Genomic DNA, 13,567 nt, shown 5'->3' with positions numbered 1-13,567 from the left:
CTACTATGCATGTTTTGACATCAAAGCCCTGTGTAGGGACTCAGGGACCTGCCAGATAGCACATTCTCCAGCCCTTCCTCCAATGGAGACTTAGCTAAAGTCCGGGGCTCTCCCTCTGGTGGTGCTGTTCTAATTAAGTGACCTTCTTGCTCTCCAATTTCCAAGTAAACACATTTGCAGAAATACGTTAACTTCCACATTTTAATTGAGATAATGCAACAGTGCTGCCAAATCCTAAGTGGGAGTTTTTGCATCCCCATGTCATTATTGCCCACGGGAACATGACCCTCATGAGACAGCACCGATGGGACAAATACAGCTGAGGGCCTCTACTTGTAGGTCTGTGAACCACAAAGCTGAAGATTATAGCTAATGCAACAAACACCGAACATTCTGTTAAAGAACCACGTTGAAAGACAATCAAGTCTTCTCTTGCCCATAAAGCCATTCCTAGCTGCTTCTAATCTCTTCCCCATCACATAGTATAAAACTACACAATTTTGAACTCAATCATGTACATTGTATACTGGTTACAGTCGTAGAGGCCTTGGTCTAAAAAATCAAGTCTGTAAAACTTGACCAGGGACTACGCTCAAGCATTTTCTAGGACTATGTTAAGCTCATAATAGATGCTCAAGTCCTTAATTGATTAATGGATCCAGAGTTAATTAGCATGTTTATTGGACACAGACTCACTCAATACAAGTTGATTTCTTGATGTTTCCTACATTTTCTTATTTTTAAAGACTTTAACATCATTTTCTTGATATGAGACCCCCATAAAGAAAAGGTAAACACAAACCTTTTGTTCAAAAACTACGTCATCTGGGAAAGGAGGAAAAAAGTTAACTTGTAGGAAGAACTTTAATAGCCACAAGCGGGGTAAATGCCATGATAACTTTATGGGCTTGCTTTGGCTAGGATAAATATAGAGTCTAGATAAATCACACACACTCTGAAATCTTAACTACTGGTAAAAGAATACGTTCCATGTCAGAGTGTAACACTGAGCAAACATGCCCTCTAAGCTTAAGCTGCCAAAGGCGTTCGCTCAGTGTTTCATCAGCTTTGGGGACTTGGCTCAATGCACACTGGGGTAGAGTCCCTAGAGACAGACCCTGTGATTACGATGAAATCCTACAAGGAAGGAAAGCTATACATGTAGGAACCAACGTCGTGTATAACATGGTAATGTAAGCTCAATTGTTTGAGACAGATCAAGAGCAATCGTAACTCAGAAAACCACTGTGGTCACGGTGGCTGCTGGAGTTATCTGCTTCTTTCGAGTTTATAGCCTCTAAATGGATAGTTTTCTTCCTTACTTAGATGCCAGATTTGGAAAGTTCAGCCACATCTGTAGACACCACCAGGATGATGAAAGGGCCCAGACTTTGAAGTCAGACAAACCTGGGTCTGAACCTCGACTCTGCCGTGTATTAACTTTGTGACCCTGGGCAAGTGGACTTAATCCGAGCTTCGGTTCTCTCTGTAAAACTGAGGCAACACACATGCTACAGAGTGGCTTTGAGGATTACAGCTGTATGTACATAAAGTGCATAGGACAGTGGTGAATATATAGTAAACCCTCCAACTGTCATTTAATATAAGGCTTAAGTGGAAAGGTGTTGCTTACGTAAAACCATGGAAAACAGAAGTGTACAAGCGTGGTGGGGTCCAGGACAGAGTATTCCAACCCCATCTCTTTTCCATATCACCTCAGTCTCCACATGACTTTTAGGAATAATGGCAAATCAGATGTTACATCTACCATACCTCCATGTCAATGGTTTTTCGAAAGCCAGTGTTAAAAGACCACCTTCTAAATTCAGGAGTGACTTCCGGTATGCATTCTCTTCTGCAAAAAGCCATTCACCAGAGACATCTGCTAAGAGTGGGATTCTAGGCAGTCAGAAAGCATTCCCTGAACAGCAGTAGCTCTGCTATGTTACTTTCACTTTAATTAAGGGTCATCCAACAGTCCAGGAGTCTGATTTCCTGGAAGGCTGGCTCTTTGTCTGATTTTACATTACTGTGGTAGAAGGGCTAACTCATCTGCAGGGGCCTCTGAGCTCCTGAGGATCTGTCCAAACAGGTCTGCACCATGACTTGGGTGAGGACACGGGTTTCTACAGCAGCGCTTCAAGCCTTAATGCGTATCTCGTTAACATGCAAGTTCTGATTCAGGAGTTCTGGGCAGGGGCCCGAGACAATACAAGCTCCCAGAAGATGCCTGTGCCAGTTTCCAGACCACACCGGGAGTAGCAAGGGTCTACAGAGCCAGGACAATTAGAATTCACAAACCGAAGAGCACACAGCATTCCTCCATTCTTGGGGCTCAAAATGGGGGCAGCAACTGCCAACTGACTGTCTTTAGGAAGGTACTAAACTATGGCAATTGTATAAAACCAATGAAGTACACATAGAACTCTTAAAGGAAAACCAAAGAAACAATATTCACAGGGACCATTACCATTTTCTTCAGCTGAAAACACCCTCCCATTCCTCTAAGCTCCTTTCTCCTAGAAATAAGATATCCTTTTTGTTAGCTCTCATAAGCTGTTTCTTTGAGTGGCTGTTAATGAAAACATATCAGGACACTGCTAATGTCTCCTACAGAGGCTTAGTGCAGAAAAACACCACACTGTTTTTAAATTCTGTTAACAGCGTAACAAGTAACAGCGTAACGAATGAAATCAGCTTAGAACACTAATCAGGCACCAATGGTTTCTGAAAATCGGACATGCATTCTGTAACTGTCACTGACTTATGTGCAGTCTGACCTTCAGGGACCAAATAAATGAGCAAACCATCTCAGGGACACGTTCCATGTTAGATTAGAGGTTTTAGGTTGCGGTGACGGGGGAAAAATGTGTCCTAAGAAATAGTGTGGATGAAACACAGGGCTGACACCAGGCAGAGTCCTGGAGCCAGCACCCCCAGGTCAGGTCAGGTCTCCAGATGGGCGACCTTGCTTACCCAGTTAACCTCTCCAAGTCTTCACCTGCCAACTGAACCATACTCCCTCTTCCCCACTAACTCACATGTCTCGTTCAGTGTCACCACCCACTTCCCAGAGAAGGCGCCCTTCCCAAGGCTAAGACTTGACTGTTGCTTCACTTCAGTAGCATGGTACGTGACGTAACTGATGGTGCCTTTGTACCCCTAAACTGACCAGCCCTGTAACCACTTACACCTGAACCTTTGAGCACATGCAATTTTTTTTTTTTTTTTTAAACAACTCAAAGGATTCATCTGCTACCGCATCATTAGTGCGACTTCCTTCTCTTTCAAGTTCACTTCTGAGGATTGCTGTATTATCTTGTACTACCCAATATTTAGCCTGGCACCCCAAACAGTGCACGATTCCCAGAGACAGAGATAGAGTCTGGTGGAGTGTCTGATCCCTGTACCTCACACAGAACCTTTAAAAAGCAGGCAACTCATAAGCGCTTATGGTGGGTGCCTCCTTCCACTGAGGGCACTGGCACAGAAGCCTATGGTGACAAGTCAACCCTCACCTCCAGAAAATTGCAAGCAGGGAACAGTGATTCACCTTGTTGAGAATCAGAACCACCTGGGAGCATTTTTCATACTATAGATTCCCTAGCCCTATTCATGCTTAGCTTTAACAAGCACCCAGGCTCTGTGAACTGAATTTTCAGGGAGACTGGATCCTCTTCTTGTGGCTCAACCATCTTGACGCTTTTTGCTTTCACTTAACCCTATCGACGGCCCGCATTCCTCCCCCATCCTCCTGCCCACAGAGGCCGTGACAGTGTCACACTCTGTCCTGGCAGAAGATCAAAAGATAGCCAAGGACCAAGTATTTCCTAGTTGTATGCCTTTATGTTTTCAAAACAAAACGCAAAACCATTCACCTTTGCTATGCCGCACTGTTTACACCCACAATCCGATCCGCTTTCTTTATGAAACTTTCAACATTTTCTCCAACCACCACGCAAGTATTCGAGGGAGCAGTAAACCACCTCCCTCAGGTTCTTAGAGCACGAACTCTAGGTGCCGACACTCAGTTGCCCATCGTTGCTCCGGCGCAGAAACCACACGTAAAAAAAAGCGTTTGCACCAAGGAGCACTCACCCAGCACCCACCACCCACCACCCACCACCCACCACCGTGGCCCCGGCCCCCGAGCGGATCTCCAAGCCCCTCCTGCGCGGCGCCGCCTCCCCAGCCAGCCCGGGCGCGCACGGACGGACTCGGCGGAGCCCCGAGACTTACCTGAAGCACGTAGTGAGCTCGCCCGAAGGCTTCAGACACGGGTACGTGGTCGTGGCGATTTTGTTTTCCGAGCAGATTTCTCTGTGGAAAAAGTTGGAGGAACTTAGTTGGTTCTCCGCTGGAAAGCGAAGGGCAGCGCGCGCGCGCTGGGCATCCGCGTCCCGCGCGCCGACCAGGCGCTGGTTTCCCTAACGCGGACGCGGAGCGGACTCCAGGGTCAGGGGCGGGCCCGGCGAGGGTCCAACGCAGGGAACCCAGGCCCAAGGGAAAGAAAAGGTGAAGAAGCGGGGCACTGAAGGGCGGCAGGAATGCGGCGCGCCGTAGCTCGGTGCCCCGACCCACAGATGGGGGAGCCAGGGCTAAGGGCGCGGAGGGTCTCACCCGGGAGCAGAGTTTAACGTAGGCCAGAACAGTTGCGCGCCCGGGGAGTGAGGGCGTGAGGGTCACCGCTGTGGGGGGAAGGGGCACCGCCTGCACCCCAAAAGCCGGGGCGCACCAAGCAGGGACCGGCAGCGCTTACCTGTCGCCGTCCTCGGGCTCCTCTCGGTAGCTCCACGTGTGTCCCAGCGCCAGGAGCAGCAGAAGCGGACCCAGGCTCTTGCCCAGCTGCCCCCTCGCCGCTCCTCCCCGGCTCGGAGGCGGCGGCACCATCAGGGAAGCTCCCGGCTTCTTCCCGGCGCCGGAGCTCTCTCCCCGCCCTGCGCCCGGCTCCTCCGCGCCCGCCGCCGCCTTCCCTCTCCCCGGCAGGGGGCGCCCGAGGGCGGGGGCGTTTGCGCCACCTGCGCGAGGCAGCGGGGTTGGTGGCGCCGTGGTGTTGAGGGGAATTAAGCTACGGGTTGGGGTGCAGAGTGCCAGCTCCGAAGAGAGGCCGGGAAATGGGGCGCCTGCGGTGCCCAGCCGGCGCGACGGTCGCGGGGCCCAGGCCGTCTCGCTCGGGAGGTTCACGCCGGAGAGACGAACTCGCTCCACGCGGTTTGGGGCGGCGCCCTCGCCGCCTGCCTCTTCCTCTGCCGGGCGCCGCGCGCAGGGTGCGGAAAGCAGGCGGCCGCTTGCATTTTACCCCGGGGTCGCACGCCCGGGAGGAGGAGCCGATTCTCACCCCGGGAAAAGGGAGGGGGAGCAGAGGGGTTAATAAGCTTCCTTCCTGTTGTCAGTTGCTTTCCAAGGACCCGGGTCAGGCTAATGTTTGGCTTCTCCCCTCGAGCGCCTACACTGTCCTTTCCCGCTACCTCGGTTCTCCTTAGCAGAATAAGGGAGGAAGGAAGTGAAGGTTCCAGCGGCTCTCCCAAACTGCCTTCTCTGAAACCTGAAATTGCACCATGTCTAGAGCGTGGTCTGTCTTCATTAAAGCCCCTTAGTCCTCCGGTCGAACAAGCAACAAGCTCTCATCAGCTCTTTCTGAGGGGGCTTTTAAATCCTCTTGCCCTGAGCAGCTTTAATGCTGCTTCAAAACCACGCACACACGTGAGAGCTGGAAACTCCTGGAAGATCAGGTGAGACACGGAAGGGGGCCGTTAATCAGCGCCTGCCCCCTGCTAGTTAACGCGGGGTTGTTAACGGGTATCCTGAAAACCCGGGCTGCCGGGCGGTACGGTAAATCAGCTCATCTGGTGGTGACCCAATTGTAACTCATATATATACGCCTGCATCTTCACACTTGGTTGCACGTTAGGCGTTTCTGTGCCTGTTAAAGAGAAGCTCGTGACATAAACGTGCCCCGCTGAGCAAGCTAGTGGTCGTGGCCCAGAAATAAGTTGCAAGAGCAGGAGGTTGCACGAGGAGGTGAAAAGGTAGCTTGTTCACAAGTTACCGGTGTGCTAATTGGTTAGGTGAGCAGGTGTTTTGATTCAAAATATTCTGGGCAACTGAGAATCACCGTGCATATCACATACATCTTGACATTTTAAAATAGCAGTGGTATCCTTATTTCTCTGTAGATTGTTTTTAAATTTTCCAAAGGTTTTTCACATTTACGATTTTATTTGATACCATATCCCTTGAAACTAGGAGTCCAACTTCAGCGAGGTGGGTTTCTTTCCTACAAAACTTAGACATGGCAGAGCATAAAACACACTTGATATTGAAATATGGTGCTACACACAAGAGAAGTGAATTTTCACGTGGTAGTTCAGGAGGCACTTCAGAAGCTTGCCAAACCTGCCAGTGACCATCATACAGTCAGGAAAAAAAAAAACAAATAAACCTGGATTCAAACCCAGGCTGTGTGGCTTCCTTGGTCTGTGACCTTGCGCAAGTTACGTGACCTTGCGCAAGTTACCTAACCTTTCTGAAACTCAGTTTCCTCATCTGTAAAATGGAGAAAACTCCCTGTTTAAGAGTAGTAAATGAGGTAATGCATATGATGTTTTCACAGTGCCTGGCGTATATTGAGCGCTCAGTAGACATTAACTGTTACCATATTTAACCTAAATGATTATATTGCACAGGATTTTCAGTTTTAACTTTCCAGCTTTCTGCTTTCTAGATAAATAGTTTATTTCACAGCAGTTGTTTGGGTTCCTAAAGAGATACCTCTCTAAGCATTTGAAAAATAAACCCATGGTGGAGATTATAAAAATTGTATCACTTTAGATTGTGCCAAAAAAAGGTTTAGTCTCCTTCTTGCAGAGAAAAGGCCATTCTGTAGAAGGTTCTATTTCTTTTTTCTTTCTTTTTTTTTTTTTTTTTTTTTTCTTTTTTTGGCCAAGTCATGCAGCTTGTGGGAATCTTAGTTCCCAGACCAGGGATAGAACCCACGCCCCCTGCAGTGGAAGCTTGGAGGCCTAACCCCTGACTGGACCAACCATGAAGGGAAGTCCTTAGAAGGTTCTATTTTTATTTTCTTACCTATTACTCTATTTTGATATCTGGCTATCTTTTTTTCTCCTCTTTACTCAATTTTGCTTTTCTACTGTTGTATTATGGGTCTTAGTTCTACAAGTAGGAGAGAATGGTATAGGAGATTTGTTATCGGCTTCCTTAAATAGTTAATAAGCCACATATGGGGACATGCAGCTTTACGGAGAAAGTAATTCAGGCTGCAAATGATAAAAGCAAAATCATGTCTGTTATGCACAGCTGTGTGGCGGAAAATTGGGGACTGAGCTGACTTTGAGGCCCCCTTATTTTCAGCCCCTCCACTGAGCACAGATGAGAATGAGGTGTCAGAGGAGGTGCTGGGGCCCAGCAAACAGGCCAGGTTTGCCTGGGAGGAAACCCCGAGGCTGGGTGGTCAGGGGGCATTTCTGGAAGAGGTGAGCTGGAGCAGAGACCTTTTTTAAAACCTTTGCCTGGAGGCCTGGAATTTAAACTCACTGGCAGCTACTGACCGCACAAGACATTTCTTGTGGGGCTTTGGGAGCTGGGCTGGAAAGCACAGCTGAGCGGAAAGAGATGTGGCTGGCCTGTATGTATTCCAGTCCCCTGAAAAAAACACTCCTGTAAAAGATGAAACCTGCATTAGCTCAGGCTGCAGCCTGCATGGGAGATGTCAGAATGCAGCTGAGTGTGGCAGGGACCTCCAGGGTCTTCGGTTGTCTCTCCTGAGACCCTAACTCTCTCCCCAACCACGCATAAGCTCCCCAACGATCTGCCCCATTCCCTCACTTAAGAAACACTGGCTGAGAGGACGCACCTCCTGCCTCTTTCATAGGCGTGTTACAAAGACTGATGATACGGACCTAAATGCTCCTCGGGGGAGGCTCTGTATGATTATTTCTCTTCAGCATAGCACTGTCTGCGATGTTTTCCATATAGGCCTGTCAGCTTCCCTGAGACAAAGCAGAGCATGAATAGTTGTACAGTTTGCCATGTCCTAGGGGTACGAGGCTGTACCAAGGGCTTTGAATGCAGACTGTGCTGTAGGTTCAACGCCCTGGTGGGCCAGGTATTGTTAAGGACTGCTGAGTGTTGTCTGGGGCTGGGGGGAGAAGGGGAGTTGACTGGCTGGAGAACACAGAGGCCAGTATACACAAGCAAAGTGAAAAAACTAGGCCACTGGGCAGAGAGTACCCTTGGAAATAAGAACCACGGCCTCTTCCACTCATTTTTTTTTAATTTTTAGCTTTTATTTTTTTAACTGAGGCAAATTGACATGTGAAGTATTAGTTTCAGGTGTACAACATAATGATTCCATATGTTATCTATAGCAAAATGATCACCACAGCAAGTCCAGTTAACATCCATCACCACACAAAGTTACCATTTTTTTTTCTTGTAATGAGAACGTTTAAGATCTACTCTCTTAGACCTAACTCTCAAACATACAATACATTATTATTAACTATAGTCACCATGCTGGACATTATATTACCAGGACTTATTTATTTTAGAACTGGAAATTTGTACCTTTTGACCACCTTCACCCATTTTGCCCACTCCTTTTTGAGGGACTCCAACATCTTATTTGGAGTAGATCAACGTCGTATTAGAAAAGAACGATCAATAAAAAGACAAATTAAAGGGCAAAACACCACCAAGTGGGGACACAATTCATTCCTCTATTATTTGTTTGCTTAAATTTTTCCTTATGAAAGGGATTTGTGGTGGCTAAAAAAAAATACATACTATTTTACAGTGTATACATTTCTTTATATAGTATATGCATTATTTATAGTATTATATATGGTATGGAGCAGGATTAGATAAAGCAATTAAAGCAAAGGAAAAATCAGGATAGGGCAATAAAATGAAGCTGAAGTGAAGTTAGTTTGCAGGATTGTATAAGTCCTGTGCTATGTTTAAAGCAGATCACAAATCAGTTCTCAGATTCTCAGACATCAATTCAGGATAACTGCATGATCTGTTATAAGATTCAAGGTAGCCATGAAGAAAAAGCCTATAAATTTCTCAAAAAAAAATCACAGATTTTTCCTGTTGGTCTCCCTGGAATATAGCAGCGGTCATCTAAAGGTATTTCATAGAAACAAGACCCAACAACCATGGGTAGAGCTCCTACAGAACTGTGAGTGGTTCACATATACCATATATCCCTAGAATAAACAGGTTACCCTGATACCTTTCCTTCAGTTTCAGTTTTGATTGACATATGGCCAGGTCTGCTTAGGGAATTAGGGGTAAACCTTGAAGAGTGTTAAAATGCTCCAGTCTCCAAGCCATTGTGAGGAAATGCTCAAGGCAAGAAGACTGAAACATGTTCACACAGTAAAAGGGTTTTAAAGCCCTGGTTTTGGGGTGTATACACTATCTTTGCACTTAGTCTACCTTCATTTTAACTTGTACAAATTCTGAAAGTGTATTGAAGCTGTGGGTCTCTGGAATTTTCTCCCAAGACAGGAAGAAACATCTGATTCCTATGTCTGTGACAGAATCACACAATTTTTGCCGAACTCTGAAATAAAGGTAATGTTAAAAGATTAGTTAACCTTATATGTATATAGGCGGCTAAAAGAAAAATGTACAAAATTTTTTAAAAAAGAGAAACTTCTTGTTATTTGGTTGAATGTCTCAAAAAGATCAAGAAAAATTATTCATGTGATTTGGGTGTCATGTTCTTGAAAGTTCTAACACACACACACACACACACACACACACTCTGAGTCCCTGTCTGGGGTTTCTTCCAAAGGAGTTTGTCGAGACTATGAGAGTCGGCAGTCTCCTTGACTAGTCACAGCTGCAGGATCAAACCCAGGGTTTCTAGAAGAGCGTTCTAGCTCCATTCAATTCTTCACCTCCTTGTGGGACAAATGGGGAAGGCAGGACGTGCAGCTGGGGGGGCCCCATCTCTTGTGGTCCCCACAAGCATGAAAAGGAAGGATGAAGGGCTGGCATTAGAGGTATGGCCACCAGCCCCATGCTACGAGGTCTCTGGTGGAGAACGTGGTATTAGAATTAACCCAGGATTTATGAGCTGACTCCTTGGAGTATCAGCCATTTCTATACCACAACTTCTCTGCTTTATTTTTGTAGAGCTAACTCTCTTTATATCCCTTACCTCCATAGGAGTAAGAGTTTTTATTTAATATTTATTGAGAACTTGGAGATACTTAGTAGTATGGTATCAAGCCAATTTGACAGGTAATAACAATGTTGACTTTAATAAATTTTTCTTATTTGAGCCAAGGTATCTTTTATGGTGGAATAAATATAATGCCCATGCTAGCAGAGAATGGGTACTTACTTATTAAAAGTACCTACTTATTACTTATTAAAAATATTTTTTTCCTGTGGATATGAGGTTGACTTTACCTCCTTCCTTTTAAAAATGGACTTAGAGAAATAACACCGGGAAAAGAAAGGAATTAGACTTAAAAATTAGAGTTACCTAGATTTGAAATCCAGCTCTAAAACCTAAAACCTTTATGACCCTGAACTAGTTCCTGGGATTCAGTTTATCCATAGATAATTAGAAACAACGATCTCCAAGTCACAGGATTATTGAAAAAAGTAAATGAGATATATAACATGACTGTTGCATCAGAGATAATAAATGAAAGCAAATATTATTTTAATTGTTTATCTTTGAAAATTTGAGTGCAGTTATGGTGGGCCATCCACCCTGTCACATTTAACTTACTTTCCATAAAAGATACCTTGTGAAATGGATGGCTAAGGATAGAGACGTCCTGTCACAGGACAGACTAAACTAAGTAGCAGCATTCACATTGCTGTCACTACCATTGTGCTTTTTTTTTAAGATTATTTTATTTTTATTTATTTTTTGGCTGCATTGGATCTTCATTGCTGCACATGGGCTTTCTCTAGTTGCTGCTAGAGGGGACTACTCTTCATTGCGGTGAGCAGGCTTCTCATTGCGGTGACTTCTCTTGTTGTGGAGCACGGGCTCTAGGAGCATGGGCTTCAGTAGTTGTGGCATGCGGGCTCAGTAGTTGTGGCACACGGGCTTAGTTGCTCCGCGGCATGTGGGATCTTCCCCAACCAGGGATCGAACCCATGTCCCCTGCATTGGCAGACGGATTCTTAACCACTGCGCCACCAGGGAAGTCCCTACCATTGTGCTTTAATTAAATGTTAGGGGGTGACTAAGGCCCTGGGTAAGTCAAGTCCATTAACAGTTGCCAGAAATTAGAATGTACATACTTTGCCTTAGAGAATAGTTGTGCTTCTGAATATTGTGCCTGTCTGACTTTTATATATTTTAAACCAAATCATGATCTAAATGTGTTCAAGGAACTGGCTAGTTAAAACCCAGCTGTGGTCAATTCTAGAGCGGTGTGAACGCTGTCTTCAAATCTATGCATCCGTGCGATTGCATTATTTTCTGTTGAACGTTTCTAACTGGGTCAGGCTGGGAAAATTTGCAGCAGAGTAATGGGCCCTGCCTAAGGAGGCCACAATCTTCCGGGAGGGCAGTTCTGTTTAAAGAAAATGAGGCAGTCCATGTGATGCAGAAAAATCTTAGCACCCAGGGTAAAGGTTGTTAGAGTCTGACAGAACATGCAATACATCTGTTAAGCAAAATGAGACCTATTCGTGATAAAATACCAAGAAAGCCACATTCCTGAATGCTTTTAATGGATGATGATACTTTTCCAAGAATTTGGCACAAAGAATAACAACAAATACTCATTGAGCACTTGGTACATGCAGATATATATATATTTATTTATTTATTTATTTATTTATTTATGGCTGTGTTGGGTCTTCGTTGCTGGGCGCGGGCTTTCTCTAGTTGCGGCGAGCGGGGGCTACTCTTCGTTGTGGTGCGCGGGCTTCTCATTGCGGTGGCTTCTCTTGTTGTGGAGCACGGGCTCTAGGCACGCGGGCTTCAGTAGATGTGGCACGCAGGCTCAGTAGTTGTGGCTCTCGGGCTCTAGAGCGCAGGCTCAGTAGTTGTGGCGCACGGGCTTAGTTGCTCCGCGGCATGTGGGATCTTCCCGGACCAGAGCTTGAACCCGTGTCCCCTGCATTGGCAGGTGGATTCTTAACCACTGCGCCACCAGGGAAGCCCCATGCAGATATTTTTAAAAGCACTTTACAAGTATTATCCAGTGGTTAGGACTCTGCACTTCCATGGCAGGGGGCACAGGTTCAATCCCTAGTCCGAGAACTAAGATCCCACATGCCACACAGCACGGCCAAAAAAAAACAGAAAAAAAAAAAAAGAACGTCTACAAGTATTATCTCATCTAATCCTTATTATAATCCTCTGTCACTGATTCAATTATCATCTGCTTTTTACAGATGAGGAAACTGAGGGAGAGATTTTAATTCACTTGCCTAAGATACAGAGTTATGAGTAATGAGCTGGGTTTGAATTGGGGCATTTTTAGCCCCAGGGTCCATGCTCTTAACACTACACTAAACTGCCCTTTGGAGAAGTAAGAATCTGGGCAGTTTTCTCCTAAGAGACAGACTACATCCAGGATGTTTGCCCAGGGATATAATGAGAACCAGGGAAAGCCCAAGGTCCACCATGATAATCAGTGACCCTGAGACTCTATCACGGTTCGTGCTCAGGCACGATCCTTCCTCAGCAGCTCTGTGCCAACCAGCTGACCCCATAAGTCCTCACCTTTGTGTATTAGCTGACCTCTCTCTTTGCAGCAATGCTGAGCTTTATCCACGGGACCTGTCCTCGTGGAGCTAGAGAGTCTGCTGAGTTACATGGGAATGCTGACATGAGAAGATTGAGATCCAGTTTCCAAACCCTTGGAGCTCTGGCACGTTTGCAAACCATCCTTCCCATTCTAGCCCTGGACCTGAGACAGGTCTTTATCAGACCTAGAACTGTCACGGAACTAGGCTATCAGGAAAGCACGCAGGGGTGTTGGGGGGAGCATTTTTGTAGTCACCACGGAGAAATACCTAGGCAAAATGCTTTGAAAATATCAAGAGTCCAGCGTAGTCCCATGGAATCACCTTCCAGTTGGAAACTGATTCTTTGAGATCTAGAAAGAATAGTGGAGGGTAAGCAGTTGCAACCAAGGTTTGCCTAAGAAAGCTGGAAGAGTTTTGGATCCCTCTCTCTTTCTCTCATCCTCCCTCCCTCTCACCGCCCCTCCCCCTCCACACACACAATCCTCAGAGGTTGTTGGCTTGTGGATGTTTCAGATCAGCATGGGTTTGCATTCTTCCATCCTAATCTTTACCAACAATGCAGAATCCCAAAGGAATGTCAGATAAAACGAGCGGCCTTGGTTTAGGTTTGTTTAATCCACATGCATCCCGTTTGGCTTGGGGTGTATCAGGGCAATTGTTTACCTTCCTTCTGCCTGATCCGTGATGTTTAGACCTGAGGTGTACCTTTTGGTGTTGTTTCTTTGGTTTGATCACTGATGACCGCCTTGATAATTCATCAGAAAGGGAGTTGGGACCTTTCAAGTCTTCTTTCAGTTCCAGCATTTAT

At 46.0% G+C, this 13,567-nt stretch overlaps 1 protein-coding gene across 2 annotated transcripts in view; it reads right to left on the bottom strand.

Moving 5' to 3' along the window:
- Positions 1-5,616, bottom strand: part of CCBE1 (collagen and calcium binding EGF domains 1) — a 238,895-nt gene extending 233,279 nt beyond the window's left edge. The window contains exons 1-2 of one of the 2 annotated variants that reach the window (XM_061169196.1): positions 4,760-5,616; positions 4,240-4,320 (exon numbers count right to left, since the gene is read on the bottom strand). In XM_061169196.1, coding sequence (XP_061025179.1) covers positions 4,240-4,320; positions 4,760-4,890 — 212 coding nt within the window. In that variant the 5' untranslated portion in view covers positions 4,891-5,616. Of the gene's footprint in view, positions 1-4,239; positions 4,324-4,759 lie in introns of those variants that run through there. The other variant, XM_061169198.1, reaches the window with a different exon arrangement.
- Between the last annotated feature and the right edge of the window lie 7,951 nt (positions 5,617-13,567).

Source organism: Eubalaena glacialis, chromosome 15, assembly GCF_028564815.1.
Source record: "Eubalaena glacialis isolate mEubGla1 chromosome 15, mEubGla1.1.hap2.+ XY, whole genome shotgun sequence".
NCBI lineage: Eukaryota > Metazoa > Chordata > Mammalia > Artiodactyla > Balaenidae > Eubalaena > Eubalaena glacialis.
This window is presented reverse-complemented; position numbering and strand designations above follow the sequence as displayed.